Source organism: Grammomys surdaster, unplaced genomic scaffold (genome assembly GCF_004785775.1).
Source record: "Grammomys surdaster isolate TR1022 unplaced genomic scaffold, NIH_TR_1.0 172, whole genome shotgun sequence".
NCBI lineage: Eukaryota > Metazoa > Chordata > Mammalia > Rodentia > Muridae > Grammomys > Grammomys surdaster.
Genome location: NW_021604620.1, coordinates 5,297,810 through 5,315,242, shown reverse-complemented (window position 1 = coordinate 5,315,242; position 17,433 = coordinate 5,297,810). Strand labels below are relative to the sequence as shown.

Genomic DNA, 17,433 nt, shown 5'->3' with positions numbered 1-17,433 from the left:
CAAATTAAAAAAATGTTTTTCTACCTTCAGCTAGTTCAAGCTACAGATGCAAAACCCATAAACATACAGGGTAAATTTTATTAATAACTCAAATTTCAAGTGAATTAATCTCAACTAAATCTTTAAATGAGTATTATGCATAGAAAAACAAAAGTAAAAAGAAAGTTATTCTTAGAATTTGAAGATGATTTTCAAAAAGAAAAATTTTTCTAGTAATAAGGGCTAAAACAGTTTCTGAAGACAGGATATGGTATAGGCCTGGCTGGCCTTGAATTCACCTTGTAGCCAAGGATACCCTTGAGCTCCTGATCCTCCTGCCCTACCTCCCAAGGCTGGGACTACAGGCATGTGCCACCTTGCCCAGGTTAGTTTTTCTCTTGCTTTGCCTTTTTCATTTGTTTTATATTAATAATGTTTTAATTTTATAACATTTATCAGTAGAAACTTACTAACAAGCATCACATACTAAAGTTAACCAGACCCAAATTCTATACAACCCGGTGACCTGTACACATCAGAATAGGCATCTGAACAGAGGCCACCGAGCCTCACGTTAAATTTCACACTTTTAGTATCAGATGAAGTTTATGTGCTTATCCATGTTTTCAAGTCATTTTATTAGTTATTGGGATGGAATAGTGTGTTTGCTATGACATTTTCACTCATATTTATAGTCAGTAGCCTTTTCCTAAATCTAATAATGCTGCCCCCCAGGGGACAATGACAAACGTAAATAATACATGGAAAGAGGAGATGCCTTTATGACTTCTTAGTCCACGTAATAGAAGAGAGTTGAGTCACTAATTCTGCCCACACTCTGCAATGGCACAGCTATGCTGCCTCCCAAACTCTGCAAACCCCCAGTGAGCACTCAGGGCTAGCCCTGGACCCTGACAGGAGATAGTGACGTCTCCTGGGACCCTGAACTCCTTCCTGAGGAGAAGGAGCAGCATTACTTCACAAGTAAAGCCCAAGAGCAAAACAATGGAATTTAAAAAACAGAAACAAACAAACAAACATAATAGGGTGTGGTATCAAATCCCTATAAGGAATGACAAGCAGGAGTACCTGGCCAATGAGCCTGGGGCCAGCCTGAGCTACCTAGCAAGACTTTGCCTAAAACCCAAAACCAAAACTTGAACAATGACCAAAAAATCAAAATTTTGTCTTAAATAAACCCCTCCCTCCCTGCACATATACATTCATGCAGGCATGCACACACACACACACACACACACACACACACACACACGCATCAAAAGTGATGCTCATCTCATGGACAGTCTCTAGCCGCATGCAGAACATCCCTTTCTGTGCTTCACCCCGCACTTGACCATCTCTGATCTCTTCCTCAAGCCATGAACCAGGTAACCACACACAGGCTCCTCTTTTTAGTACAGTTGGTTTTCCTACGTCACTGATGCAATCTGTGCCCAAGTGTGTGCTGTAAGCATCTCTCTTTTTCCACTTCAGTAATATCTTATAATTAGACATTGCCATCTGAGAATGCCAATATTTTCTAAATCATATTTTCTAAAAAAAAATAGAGTTCAACACTATTCCATATATAAAATTCAAAATAATGTATTAAATTTTTAAAGTGTATTTTAACTGTTCTTAGCTTTATAAGGTTCCATTAAAATAGTCTACCCAAAATTTTATTGAGTTGTTCAATGTTATTCTCAACTTAAGTTTAACAGCCATATTAAGCTATGAATTTATTGTTTAAATTTTCTAGGGAAAGATCATTTCTCATGTGTTCCAGTAACATGGCGTGCATGCAAACATTGTCCCGAGTGTTGATGTGAAGCAAGATTTAATAGAGTACTTGTTCCCCTGTCCATCACTCTGTCCATCAGTGTTTCTATTGCCCTAGTTCTACAAAATCAATGGAAATCATCACAAATACTGTTTATATTCAGCCTAAGAAAGCAGTTATATATTCAAGTAAACTTCAGAATAAAAAATCAGATTATATGATTTTTTTTTAGTAATTTATTTTCCCTTTTAAAAAAGCAGAATTTGAAGTTAACTTTAAAACACAGTCTTACCCTTTTCTTGGCCACCACAGAAGCTTTGGTGCCTGTTTTGGCTCTGCCTGTAAGATAATACAATATATCTATTTTAAAAAAGAATTCATCTTCCTGTTGAAATAGATACATAAGTACAAAATTAGACTTTTCTGCTTTATTACACATCAGTAACAGGACTGTTTTCAGTGGCCCTCTGAACTAAGACACTAATAACTTCACCTCCTCAGAGTTGAGTAGAGAGAGCTAAGCAACCCGAAAGCCATAGTGTCAAGAAGGAACTCTTGTCTGATGGATGGTGTTGAAATAGTGTTTATTAGGTAGCATCAAGTCTGCCTAACTTCTGTTTTCTGGTTGGTGTGTGCACTCTGGAGTATATAAAATCTAGAATGAAGTCCATATTGTCTCTACTTGCACACCTGTTACATACTAAACACTGGATTAAACATATCATATAAATTGTACTTCATTTCATCTGCATAACATTGTAAGGCTCACAGTCATCTTCCCTGAGGAACTGAGGAGTTCTCTAGCACCCTGCCTGTGGTTGTACTGGCAGAGTAGACCCATTTGATTACAAGCCCCTAGTCTGTCCATGGTGTCTTCTGCTTCCATTTGGGACCACAGAGGTATCAGCACTGCCTTGGACGTGACTCCACAAGAATGTGGATACTGGTGCCATTTCTCAGACTACCACTGAATAATATTTAATAACCAACTAGCTCATTGGGAAATTCTTCCAATATATTGTTTTGGTATATATAATATATGTATATTAGTAAACAAATCAACAGAGAATCATTTTCTTTGGGGGCAGCACTGACTGGACATAATGTGTTGTTGAAGGAAGCATGTTAAAAGGGAGCGATGTTGGGACATATATGGGTAGTGGGAGAGGAAAATAGGGAATGTGTGTGTCATATCATTGTACACATGTGTGAAGTTATCAAGGAATAGTAACACCTGACAGAAAACAAATACCCAGGGAAGTGTGTTGTATTTATAGTTATCACTGGCTTCCACATGTGAATTATCCTCTTTCTGTATCCCCCTGATGCTTAAAATGACATCCTCTGAGAAACACCATTTCCCTTCACTCAAGAACACACAAGACTAGTCACCATTACAGGAGATTCCTCCAACCAGGAGAGACCTTCACCTTCTTTCTGATATCTTGCGTGTGTCTAAACAGTGTGCAAGATTGTAACAGTCCTCAAAGCTAAGAATAAAAGTTTATATGCAGTGGCTGTTTGATGCCATTCATGGCCTCCTTACGACTGTGGCAGAAGACTGGGCTCCTTTAAGTGCAGCAGCTGAAAGCACCTTCTTACAAAGGGAGGAGGCAGGCCAGTTTCTGGTCTGGCATAGGACTTAGAATCCATAATTAGATCTATCAGGGAAGAGGGGTTCCTGAGGCACACTTCTGCTCTCAAATCTGAAGGAACAGACATCAGTGTAGAGAATTATGATTTACCTGATCAGAAACACATCAACAGAATCTTCCATGACAGTCAGTCCAGAGGTTAAAAAAAAAAAAAAAAACCTCTGAACCCTAATCGGCCTACCCCTGCAGGTTAACTGTGGACAACCCTGTGAAACAAACACTGCGCTGGAACGCAGGGTGGAAGATCTGGAGCCCTTCTGTGAGTTCTTTCTCCTGAAGAGCCACCAAGTTCTCACAGGGCAGGCTGGAGAAAATTCACCCAGGCATCTGGCAGAGTGAATGGGAAATATACTCACAGCCATAGTCTTAATGAGATCCACCCACAAAAGGAGCTATTTTACTACTGTCCAATGCATTTGTATTTTTTTTCAGAGCCTCACTCATCATGGAAAGCAAAACACACAACTTTACTCCCCTGTAGATGTCCTTACTACTTAAATGAGTAAAATGGAAAAAAAAATGAGGAGTTTTGTCAAGTTCACAGATTAGAACTGAGACCTAATACTAGGACAACAGAATGTACCCCCCCAACCCTACACCTTAGCACTGTCTAGCTTACTAAACACTGAGTCTGTAGTTTCTGTTGTTCAGGATACCACACCCAACTTTGAAGAGAGATTTATAAATGGATGGAAAGATAGATAGATAGATAGATAGACAGACAGACAGACAGGGAGGAAAATTATAATTATAATTGTCACATTAAGAAACCTAATACCAAAAGCCAACAACAGCAAACACTGATGAGTAATGTAAAGAAACATGACACTTGTCAGAGTCAGAAAGAAATGCTAGAGGATCAACAGTCCTTTAACAGAATGAAGAGCCTCTTTGATAGATTCATGAGTTAGCAGGATGTGGCCTGGGGAATGAAGCTCTAAACTGACCAAAGTGAAGAGAGACAAATAAAGAAGAGAGGGAGGGAGGAAGGAAGGAATGGGGGAAAGAAGCAAGTAAGGTTCAGCTGGGCATAGTGGTGCAATCCTGTAAGTCCAGCATTTTGAGGCTAAGGCCGTAGGAAGTTTGCCATATAAGCAAATAGCCATTGGCCAAAAGACCTAAAAAGACACTGCAGCAAAGAAAACACAAAGGAACAAATATGCATATGGCAGTGTTGAGCATCGGGGTAACCAGGGCCCTTGAGAAAAAGCACAGTGAGGTGACACCCATTTTAGAGAAAGTCGACTGTAACATAGCACTGAGAGCCTGCAGAGCAACAACGGTTCTCAGTCCCTGCTGACACAACATTGGAAATCACATGTCTTCAACATAGTATCTTCCATCCATCATGGTTATTGTTTACTAAAGGGATTGAAATTTCATGGCCACAGGAAAACTACATAATCAGTAACCACCCAAAAGTGAAACCATCCAGATGCTCCGAGGTAGATGAGTGATGGAGTGTGGTATGTATAGAGTAGAATATTATTCTGCACCAAAAAGTAATGAGCTATAGAATGATACAAAGACACAGAAGAAACTCAAGTGTGTGTTTCTATAGGAAGGAAGCCAACACGGAAGGATAACCATGAGACATTGGAAAAAGCAAAACTGTGGAGACAGTGATAGCAAAAGTAGTTTCTGAGTGTTGGCGGGAGAAAAGATGAGTAAGGAGGACACAGGATGTTAAGGCCATGGAATGATTGTGTGCAGTATGACAATGATGACACAGAGTGTAAAACCAGAGTGGAGCCTCATGTACACTATGAACTCAGGAGGTTACTATAAGCGTTGGTGTAGGCTCACTAGTTACAACAGATCACATGGTATGGTCTTTGATGGGCGGAGAGGGTGAGTTCTGGTGGACAGACGGTATGTAGGAACTCTACCTACATCCAATGTTTGTGAACCCAAGACAACTCTAAACAAGAGAGATTATTTTGTAAAAACATGATTAAAATTCTGGCAGGGAAGTAGAAATGGGCAAATCCATCCCAAATGCAAAACAGGCTGAGCAGGCAATTCAGTGGAGGGGTTTGCCTAGCAAGTGTGAGGCTGGCTCATGGGTGTTACGCTTCCTCAAGCACAGCCTTTAAGTTCACTCACCTGAAAGTTAGCAGACATGGCATACTTAACTTTTAAAAGATTATGACTGTCCTATGAAATAATTATAATCAACTCAAATATATTTTAAAATATTTGGTAACGTGATCACAGTAATTTTACATCCCACACAGCCTTCTGTCTATTACCTTCAGCTGGAAAGCACAGTACTTTATGTAAAGATCTGGCCTTCAGCTGAACCCTACAGGAATGCTGAAGCTTTTTCTCCATTGCAAAAGTTTCATATACATTCTCAGTAAATTTGTATAGGAAACTTTATATTTGAGAAAAACTTTAAAACCTATCTACCTAAGTTTATGTGTAAAGTCATTGGGTTGGCCTGAAAGCGAGGAGAACACAAATGACAAGCACTGTGACTCTGGTCACCATCACGCCAGAAGAGACGTGAGCTCCTGCAGTTATGTATGAGAAAAACTATTTTCAAAAACTGCTGTAAGCCTGTGAGGTGGTTCAGGCAGTAAAGGCACTTGCCCTTTGACTGAGTTTGACTGAACCCAGGACCTCCCTCATAGAACGAGTTAACTGATCCCTAAAGTTGTTCTTTGACCTCCACTAGAACACCATGGCATGTCCACAATAGGTAAAGAAAATAGAATAAAACAATTTTAAAATTGTGAGTATATAATTCACTCCTGCTTTGAATTTATTTTAAAATCAAGCAGTTAGAAAACTCTGTATTCTCAAAAACAAAACAAAATAATACAAAACCCAGAATATCCCTGTAAAACTATCACATGAGGAATACATTTTAAATCTGTGGTTCCTAATTTTTTAATTATATGTTTTCCAGTAATGGTTTATGCAATCTAAGAGTAAATAAAATAGTAGAAAACACTAATTACAGTGTCTGTGTTTAAACTGAGTTTAGTCACTAAGAATAATCTCAGAGAACAAGATATGTGCTATTAATTCACTTGAAAATTCTTTTACAATGAACAGAACCCATATTTATTCTAATAAGGCACTGCACATAAAGAAAAGACATACAATTTGAGATGTGCAGACATGTTTTAGGAGCACACACTCAGGAGTTCCGGTTTGGATGATAAGGAAGAGAAAGCTTGTCATACCCTGCTTTGATAGGCAGCACGCTTCCAGTCTCTGCTCTCTTGAGTACCTGTAGAGTTGGTGTGCTTCCTCAAGGGCACTCCTATACCACCTCTTCCTCTTCGTACTTTCTGCCATCTACAGAAATGCATAAATGGAGACAAGGAATAGTGTTTGTTTTTAAATGTTAATTTTGTTTTAGAGCGTATACTTGATAGAACACTCACTGGAGCTAAGCTTAATTTGATACAAGCATCGCTGAGGCTTGGTAACCGGCTATTATTTTATTGTTTTAAAACATAGCAGTGTTGTGAGAATCCCACAAGTTAATAACCCATTCATTAAGATGATCTGGTGCATCTCCCATGCTCCCAGGGTAAGCAAAGCAGTCAGCAGAATACAGAAGGGGTAACACTAACCTCACTTTATGTGACAGAGAATGAGACTCAAGTGGTAGGGAATGACAAGCAATGATTTTAGTGTAAAAACATTAATTCTATTTATATTTAGTTTGGACTTGTGCCAAATCCCCCCCACCCCACTCTCCCACACACACACTTCACCTGCTGTGCCCCAGCCTCTCTGTGTATATGATATGTGAGTCTGAGCAGCCAATCAATGACTTTTCATGAGTGTTACAGGAGACAATGCATGATAGTTTCTACAACAGCATGAACTCTGTGTGTCATTCTAATAAGGCATTGCACATATCCTGGATGTTTAAGAAACTGAGCAAAAGAACCTGAATTAAAAATATCAATCATCTAATACAGCAATTTTTCTAAAATTTTTAATTGTTAGGAAGTTTTTTTATGTCTTTAAATATTACAATTTATAAAATGTGTGACATGATTTTCTTTTTAAAAATACCATCAATGGAGATATGGATATTTCTTCTACTGATACGTATTTACCACCCAGGCATGAATATGTTAGGCTTGTTTAGATAAAAGGAATAATGCAGTATTTGAACACAATTTTCAACTTCTACAACATTCCCTCTCAACTCACAGAATGAAACTGTGTACAAAGCCCTTTTCGAATGCCACATGAAATTCTTGTAGTCCCCAAGTTAATATCAACTTCATGCTCCAGCTATGCCTAACATTGTCATTTAATGATTTGCTCCATTCTGACATATGTCATACTTGCAGATGGCCATGACTGTCACCACCCACAAACGAAGATCCATGACAATGGTAAGTATTTATCTTTGTATCTTTCATGGTGCCACGGATCTGACACCTTATTAAGTGTTGTAAACATTCAGAAAATGCCTCTTAACTGTGCTTCTGAACAATCGCTGATACATAACTGAAGCAATAAAAGGATATAATCAAAATACTTTCATATACATAAAATGTAAATTTCATTCATTTGCTAAGTTATTTCTCAGGTTAAATAAACGAAAATGTAAGCAATTCTATTTGTTAACTGTAATCTTTAATGTTTACCATTTATGTATTTTGTACGTTTGGAAGCTAAAGGACAACTTGAGAAACTTAGTTCTCTCCTACCAGGTGATTCTAGGGATTAAACTCAGGTTACCGGGCTTGGAGACAAGCATCTTAACCCACTGAACCATCTTGCTGGCTTTTACACTGTAAACGTAAATTAAGATTGTCAGGGAGGGCATGGTAACACATAGCTTTAACCCCAGCACCCTGTAGGTAGAGGCAGGTGGATCTCTGTGGGTTCAGAGTCAGCCTGGTCTACATAGTGAGCTCTAGGCCAGCCACAGCTACATAGCGAGATCTTGTCTGGAATATATATCTTAGATTTTTAGTTAATGTATCTCTGCAGCACTAATGCTATCATGATGATAGGAAGCTGTACAGTGAAAATCTCTTCATGAAACGAACAGATGCTCTGCAATTACCTTTAAAGAAACAGCTTGGGACTGTTGGCAACACTGAACAACAGAGAGTTAAGGGAGCTGGAAAGCTGCAACTCTGTCACGGCTTCTTTAAGAACTTATGGTAGATACAGGACACCTAGTGGCTGAACAAATGAACGCTGTTTGAAGGTGCTCAATAGTTGAGCCTCAACTTCATGAAGAATTTTTAATTCCAGAATTAGGCTCAACTATACACTATATATATTTTTTTAAATCAAGAGGTGGCAGGTTCAAGCTCTGGGGGTTCCGAATTTCCATTTTTGTCATTCTCTGAACTCTTTCTCACTAAGTCAACCACAGTTAATGCTTTTTCTATTCTACAAATATAGTATGCATCTATAAGCACTTGAAAAAGTATAGGCATTTATTTTACATTGATATTAATAGATATATATTTTATTTTTCAATTTTCTTTCTGATTATGCAATTTATTGATTGATTCAACATAATGTAGCCCCCTATTGGGGATCTGTTGGTGGACAGACAATTCTATTGTGTGAAAAGAAGCACTCTAGGACTCTGTGTGGGGTAAGAAAAGCCTACATGGCAGGAGGCAGGGCAATCACCCATGCAGAGTGAGAGAGCAGCAGGGTGGTCAGAGGAACCCACTGAAACTGAAATGGTGTCTTTTGAGTAAAGACTTGGAGGAGGTTGGGGAGTCAGCCATTTAGCTCTTCAAGGAAAGAATGTTTCTGGAGAAGACATCTTCAAGAGTCAGATATGGATATACATTCAGGATGCATCAAAGAACCTAGGGTGGCAGAGAGACAATGATAAAGATGGGGTGTGCCAGAAAATTACTGAGGGCCAGAACAGGGAGGGCCAATGAAGCCACTAGAGGCGTTTAGTTACCACTCAGCAGGAAACAGGTGACACTGCAGAGCTCTGGTGGAGATGTTCTTTGGTTTACATGCCCTCCCTTTCCCCCTTAATGAGACATGGTCTTACTATACACCTCAGGCTGGCCAGAACTTGCCATGCCTGTCTCGCTCTGAACACTGGAATTACATGCCCTCAAACCATCAATCTTACTACTTTGATGAGGTCAGGTTATGCAGAAGTAAGTGTAGCTGTGAGACAGATGCTTAGCAGGCTACAGCAACGGCCCAGACAGGAAACCACGGTGCTATGGACCAGGGAGACACTTCTGAGCGTGTGAGTTGTCATTCCATTACAGGTTCCATTACTTTAGTAACATCAGTAACAAACTAATTTAACTGCTAGAGCTTCTAACATTAACACCTTGTGTATTTTACAGGTCAAGACTGTCACTCTAGGTTCCACGTTCCTACAAATACTAAGATTGTGTTCCCTTTTTAAATTGAGGTTTTATTCACAGTAACTTAAATTGACATCTTCTGATGTACATCTTCCACACCAAACAGTGGGTTCTGTTTGTCCATCTTCTTGGGCTCATTTCCTGTCTTTGTAGTAGGATCTGGAAGTTTTATACAGTAGGCTTGATGGTTTGCTTCATACACTTATGCCAGGGCATTTTACACAGCTCAGTGTCATCAAAAATGAGTATCACAATTTTATTTTCAACTAGTCACTTGTGTATAGCAATCACATTAGCTGAGATATAACTGAATTTTCCCCTTTTAAGTAGTTTTTTTTTATTTAGTAAAGCTTTGTTTATATCAGGTTTTCTATTTGGGTTCCATGTTTTGTCAGGCATATAACCATGTTAAACACAGAATGCTGGAATGAGAGATGACTCAGTGGTTCGGAGCACTGGATACTCTTCAAGATGACCCAGGTTTAACGTCTGGCACTCACATGACAACTGTTTCACTCCAGTTCCTATTCACATCAAATACAAATTTAAAACTATCAATTTGCTTTTTCCTTTCCTGTCTGTGCAATTTTGCTTTCTTTTAGCTAATTATACAAACAACTAAAACACAATATTAAATATTAGAATGTAGAAATTTAATATACTTTTAAAAATTCCGATTTCCTACATAAATGATGTTTCTCCTCTAGTTAAAATAGTCAGATGAGTGCATGTGCTTTCTAGAACATAAACTGAATGGAATCATTCTGTAGAGGACTTCATAAAAAGTGTAAAAAGTGTGCTTGTAACCATCCTTGAAAACAGCTCTCCTGACACTGTTACAGTCATTCTCTGGAAATCTGACAGGCAAAGGCTTCTGGATTGTCGAGAGAGGCCCAGTGTCTCACTAAACAAATTCATTCTACATTTTCATTACTAGGTTAATGTTTATCAAGAATGAATAAACACCAAGCTTGAATGTATTGTAATGGTAACATTGTGGTTCATTTTACTTCAAAACACTAGTATCAGTAGTGTGGTGGCATAAGCCTTTGACTTCAGCACTCAGGAGGCATAGACAGGTGGTTCTCTGTGAGTTCCAGGCCGGCCAGATCTACACAGCAAGTTCCAGCCAGCCAGAGCTATACAAAGTAACCCTGCCTGAACAGAAAAAAAGTTTAAAGACAAATACCTAGAGTAAGTAGATCTTGTGACTCTTCTGCTTGTCTGTTAACTTTCAAAAGATAAAATGTCCTCCAATTGCTGTACCCCTCACAAAATTTTAAAAAATCCACTAATATGTTCAATATTAAATTTCTTGTCATATCAGCTCTTGCACTTCATGTACAAGAAGCCCAGCCCAGGCTGACAGTGGTATCCCGATCCTCAGACAGCTCTTCTCCCTACATTTTCTATATCCTCTGATCTTAAAATGAAATAGAAGAGAAGCCAAAGAAAATGCTTTTGTTGGTTTGCTATTATACAATGTTATAGTTGATTCCTTGTAGGCTTGAAGAAAGTATATTTTTCATGGTGTTTTTAAAAATTATTTTTAAGATTATTTAAAATAATTACATTATTTTCACCTTCCCTTTCCTCCCTCCAAATCCTCTCCTTGCTTTCTTTCAAATCCATGGCCTTTTTGTCTTTAATTGTTGTAAATGGATGATGATGATGATGGTGGGGTGTGTGTGTGTGTGTGTGTGTATCCCTAAATATAGAAGTACAACTGCTTAATACATATAGTACTGCTTGTATGTCTGTGTTTTAAGGGCTGACCATTTAGTATCGGATAACCAATTGGTGTGCTCTTCCTAGGGAAGACTATGTTTTCCACTCTCAGTATTCCTTAGCTGTGTTAGTTGTCTAGGGTTGAGGCCCCATGAAATTACCTCCTTCTATGTAAGCATGTCCATTGGTGTCATTCTTTCTTAGGGCATATTTGCCTAACCATGTTTTTAAGACTTCACAGGTGTAACTTCATAGACATAACATTCCTAGGAGATGCATGTCACAGCAAACTTCCTGTTCCTCTGATTCTTTTAATCTTTTTCCGCCTTTAACATAATAATTCAGAAGTTGCATTGTAGATGTAGCCATTGGTGCTAAGTGCCACAATCTTCATTTTGATTTGTTGTGGTTTTCTATAATGCTCTTCATCTATTGTAAAGCATTTTCTTGGTGAAGGGTGAAAACTATACTTATCTGTAGATACAAGGATAAACATTTAGAATGTAGTTAGAGATTATATTTGTTTGGTAAAGGAGTGGTTGTAGTTTCTCCTTGAGGTCCATGACTTCAGTAGCTCCAGGTAGTTGATTAGGTTTCTAGTACCAGGTATGACTTTCCTCTTGTTGCACAAGCCTTAAGTCCAATTATAGAGATGCTGGCTACCACCAACATCTATACTATAAGCCACTGTTGCACACTTAGGGTTACGGGGCCGTATTGGTCATTGTAGTGGTTTATATGAAACATTGCTAGGTAAAACTGTTGGCTGCTTCCCTCCTTCGGAAGCTTGTGTGGTACATTCTGGTAACATGAAAGACAATCCTCAGGAAGGAGGCTCTCAAGTCAGATCCAGCTCAGGTCTCTGGGCCCTGTGTCCAAAGTGCATTATGTTTTTGGCAATAGGGACTTATCTTAAAGGAATTTATTTATTTTTTAATTAAGATTGTTTACCAGATAAATAATTTGGTAGCAAAACCTATTCAGATATATTATCATAAGTTAGCTATGGAGGCCCACGAGACTCAATATGAGGTTGTTACTTTATCCAGGGTGTTCTCAAAACCCATCTCAGCTCAACTTAAAAGAGGGTACTTCCACCCCTAGACCAGGCAGAGTGGGGCCACCCAGAACCCCCTCTGACAGGTGACCTGAATTCTTGCTTAGGCTGCAAGGCTAAGCACTGCAAGGGAATATCAATAAAAGTTAAAAATATCTCTCTGGGTTCCCTGAGGGACAAGCCTGACTGCATAAGTGTTGATGTCAAAAGTATCACCTCTCCAGGAAAAAGACATAGGGACGGGTATGGCCCTCATGCCTCACTGGACAACGACAGGGGAACTGGAGCCATTACAAGGTCTCCTTCAATTACTGGAGGTCAGGCCTCTATCCCCGACTTTGCAAGATTAGATTTGCCACAGCCTGTCTATACTTAGAGAAGGGAGGAGATGTCAAGGGCATCCCTGCTTACACACTGAAGGCCTAAAATCACCCATAGGCCTAAAATCAGCAATAGGCCTGTCATACATGTATACTAACACCAAGTCTTGGGTCTCTGTGGGTAAACACTGAAACAGATGGCTATAAGCTATTGTAAACAGGCAGTTTTTTTGTGACAATTTACCAGCCTGAGTAGTCATAGACCTTGTAAATAGGTAGCCTTGACAGATATTACCAACTTAGATAAGGACAAGTGAATCATAGGCAGAGTCATAGTGACCTATCCCCTGAACCCTCACCCAGCTGATACCCTGTTCTGAAAAATATCTGTATTCCCCCTGAATACCCACGCTCCAGTATCATCCCCTTCCCCACGTCCTGCCTTTTTGTGTTTATAACCCCTGTGTGAATGAGTATAAATTACAATTTGAAAAAATAAATAAACTATAAAAAAGATTGTTTACATAAATATATTTGATCATGTTTCCCCTCCCCAATTCTTCCTAGAATCTACCCACTTAATTTTATGTTCTCTCTCTTTTCAAACACACACACACAAAGAAAAAACAGAAAAAAATTTTTTTAAAAAAGCAAAAGACCAATAAGACAAAAGCAGAAGAGGGAGTGGAGGAGAAGAAGGAGGAAGAAAAGGAAGAGGAGGAGGAGGAGGAAGAAGACAAAAAATGAACAAGAGGTGTGGCTGATATACCCAATGAAACTCCACTGGAGAAAACCTCATTTTCCCTTTGACAGAGGTATCAATTACAAATAGCTTTTTGGTTACAAGTAGGATACTGTGTCCACCTCCTCCCTCTTATTGTTAGGACCCATCTGGGGTAGACGTGTGGTCTTAGGAATGCTGCCACAGTCTCTGTGAGATCTAGTATGCATTGGTCTTGTTGAGTGTGAAAGACACTGTTTCCTTGGATCATCACCTCTGGCTTTTAGAATCCTTCTGCCTCCCCTCCACATAGATTCCTGAGCCTTGGATGGGAGGCAGGAAGGTTTGATAGAAACATCCCACTGAGGACTGAAAATTCCAAAGTCTTTCACTCTTTGCACACTGTGCAGTTGTGGGTCTCTGTGTTAATCCTCATTTACTGTGAGAAGCTTCTTTGATAAGGGTTGAGAGAGACAATCATCTATGGGTATAGCAATATGTCATTAGGAATCATTTTAGTGCCCTGTTCTTTTAACAGAATAATAGTATTAGGCCTTCCCCTAGGCCTGTGACCTATTTAGTCTCATGTTCTTGGCCACTTTAGCAGTGTCAGGTATGGGTTCCACCTGATGAAGTCGGCCTTAAATGCCATAAAACAGTGGTTGTTCCCCTAATACTTGTGCCACTATTGCAGTAGTAATATCTTGTAGCCAGGCTACTGTTGTGGGTCAGAACTTGTAGCCAGGTGATATTGATGCTACCTTTCTCCTCCAGTAGTGTGCAGAGCGTCTTCTACCACCTTGAGTGCTAGTCAATAGAGGTGAAGCATCTAGTTATGCACAGCTTGACTTCTGGATCTGAACACAAGTAAGTATTTGAAAGAAGTTTTTATTGTGAGTCTTTTGTGGCATATTGATATTTTTGTTTGGTTGGCCTTCTAGTTGTCCATTTGTTGTCATTTTGGTTTTTGTTTGTTTTGCAAGTCTATCTTGTGACTGGTGCATCCAGGAGCAGCTCCCTTGACATGGCAGTGTCTTCCGTTTAACAGTTGCTGTAAGCACATACCTCATTGCTCTTCCATACCATTCTATTTGAATGGCATGTGGACTCTTTTTGAACCTCTGCATCATTATCTCTAAGCGCAATCCAGAGTGCTGGCCATTCTCAGTAGCTTCATCTCTCTTCAGTTGTGATAATCAGAAACCCTCACTCTGTACAGATTTCCTGGAGGAAGGCTGGCCTCAGTATACTGTGTTACTCAAGCTCTTGGATACATGCATCACATGGTCAAACAAACAACTCTTGTACTTTGCATGAGGTAAAGGAAAACAACCATCTTTCTTTTTCCCTACATGGGTAAAGGTGTAGAGAAACTTCCACAGCATTCTGATGTTTTCTCTTAAGAAATATTTATATGTTAAATGTCAATTTTTATAGACTTATGTAAATTAAGCTATGTTTTGACAACTCTTTTTGCACATTCTGCATAAATACTGTGTGTTTGTATGTGTGTGAGAGAGAAAGAGAGAGAATGAGAGAGAGAGGGCAGAGAGGAGAGGAGGGAAGAGGAAGAAGGGGAAGGGAGGAGGGGAGGGGAGAGAGGGAGGGAAGGGGAGGGGAGTATAGGGGAGGGGAGGAGAGGTAGATGTGTGCATGGTGTATGTGCATGTACTTGGCAGTACACATGCACCTGTGCAAGTGCAGAGCCAGAGAGAAGAACGAGTTTCCTGCTCTACCACTCTCCACCTTATTCTCTAGAGACAGTGTCTTACTGAACCTGGAGCTTGCTTGTGTGGGCTGGGTTAACTGGCCAACAAGCTCCAGCAATCGTCCTATCCTGGACCCCTATATTCCTGGGATCATAGGTCATCCCAATCAGGCTTGGATTGTTCAGAGGTGCTGACATCTAAACTCCATTTAAGTCACCATTCTTGTGCAGCAAGTGTGCTTAGCCACAGAACCATCTCTCTGGCTGTGTGTGTGTGTGTGTGTGTGTGTGTGTCCACATGCATGTGTGTACGTTTGTGCTTTCTTTCATAATGTGGAAATACAATTTTTACCCTCAGTTTAGAGTCCTAAAATCTTACATAAAACCTTGCTATCTGTAATAATGTTTACTTTCAAACTAGCTTTGTTTCATATTAACATAACATTTTTTAAAGATTTATTTACTTATATTTTATGGTTACAGTGTTTGCTTGCCAACATGTATGTTAATGAACCACATGTGTGCTAGGTGCCTATGGATGCTAGAAGAGGGTATCAGATCCTCTAGAACTGGAGTTACAGACCATTGTGAACCATCATGTGGGTGTTGGGAACAGAACCTGTGTCCTCTGTAAGAGCAGCAAGTGCCCTAAAACACTGAGCCATCTCTCCAGCACCCACAGAAAGGTTTTTGAAACTGATGTTTAAGAAGGAAATGTTCAAGCTCATAACATGCAGGGTTAAGACAGTAATCTCAGCTGTGACTCTGACTCTAGAAAACAGCACACCTTTCATTGCGTCTATATTATCCCAGCACTTGTGCTGTCTCGGCCACTGAACCCAGGACAGAGGAGGGAGTGACCCTGATCAGCTCAGGCACAGTGTAATTCCAACATCTGGAGACTGTAAGACAGGGAGACTGCCAGCTCAAGGCTGGTACAGACATCTTAGGGAGACTCTACCTCAAAATGAAATTTCAAAACTTAGCTCAGTAGTTGATATTTGCCTAGCAACTCCAAGTCCCTGGTTCAATCTCTAGTACTAGAGAAACAAATTCGTGGGTAAACAAACAATAAGAAGTAATGAGAGAAGGGAAAGAGTTGAAGACTGCTATGATCTTACAAGTCTAAGGATGGTTTTGCAAATATGAGTGAGCATGACCACTTTCAGAGTCAGGGAAGCTCAAGACTGAAGAGATGGATGGACAGGGAAGGGAGAGGTAACACAACATGTCCTCGGAAACTCCTAGCTGTGTCCAATATTTAAGTTTATAAGGCATTGTCCCTCGTAATCTTGTTCCAGTCAGATACTATTGGCCAACTGAAGGCTTTGTATCATCATTCTTCCATCTCTCAAGGCTTAAGAAGCTAAACATCCCGTACAGGTGATATTTAATGCACTGAATGGTTTTTGCTGTTGATTTACACTGATATGAAGGAAACTGAAGAGGAGACAACAGTATGTGTGTGACTGCCCAGGACAGTGGGTGTAGGGAACCCCTCAGTTTGGCACAAATTCAAGTTTCTGTGGCTTTGTACCTAAAAGATCTTTTATTCACCACATACTTAGTCAAGCTGTGATGACCTGGAGTTTAAAGAGGATAAGTCTTCCTCAGGCTTGGAAGCAACAGCAGTGTTACATTACCTTATTTTTGCTAAATCAAACCAATTCGTGACAAGTTTCACCTAACCAAGATGGGAAGTTTGATCTCAGTCATTGCAAGGCCATGCTAGATAAACATGAATTGTAAGGACATATATAGGTCTGCAAAGCCACGGCAGGTAATTATCTAGCCCTGCCATGGCAACATGAATAGTCAGCCCAAATGATTTTCTGCCACACCTGGACACAAGTGCCTTTGTGACAGGGGCTCAGCTCCCCAAGTCACTCTCCAAGTCATTCCCCAAGGTTCTGCCACTTGCCCATGGCACTGGCAGGACAGACTTCTATCCTCCTTCAAGTAGGAGCTCATATTTCCCAGTCTGACCTCTCTAGTAACAGCTTATTCTGTCCACCAGTAAGAAACTCAGGTGAGAAAAACAAGAAAGCGGGCTGGAGAGATGGCTCAGGGGTTAAGAGCACTGACTGCTCCTCTAGAAGTCTTGAGTTCAATTCCCAGCAACCACATGGTGGCTCACA

The 17,433-nt window shown here is 39.9% G+C and overlaps 1 protein-coding gene across 4 annotated transcripts in view; it reads right to left on the bottom strand.

The window, feature by feature from the left end:
• Positions 1-17,433, bottom strand: part of Zcwpw2 (zinc finger CW-type and PWWP domain containing 2) — a 108,452-nt gene that overhangs the window by 35,342 nt on the left and 55,677 nt on the right. For all 4 annotated transcript variants that reach the window (XM_028767370.1, XM_028767371.1, XM_028767368.1 and 1 more), the window contains exons 4-5: positions 6,609-6,723; positions 2,052-2,098 (exon numbers count right to left, since the gene is read on the bottom strand). In XM_028767370.1, coding sequence (XP_028623203.1) covers positions 2,052-2,098; positions 6,609-6,723 — 162 coding nt within the window. The remainder of the gene's footprint in view (positions 1-2,051; positions 2,099-6,608; positions 6,724-17,433) is intronic.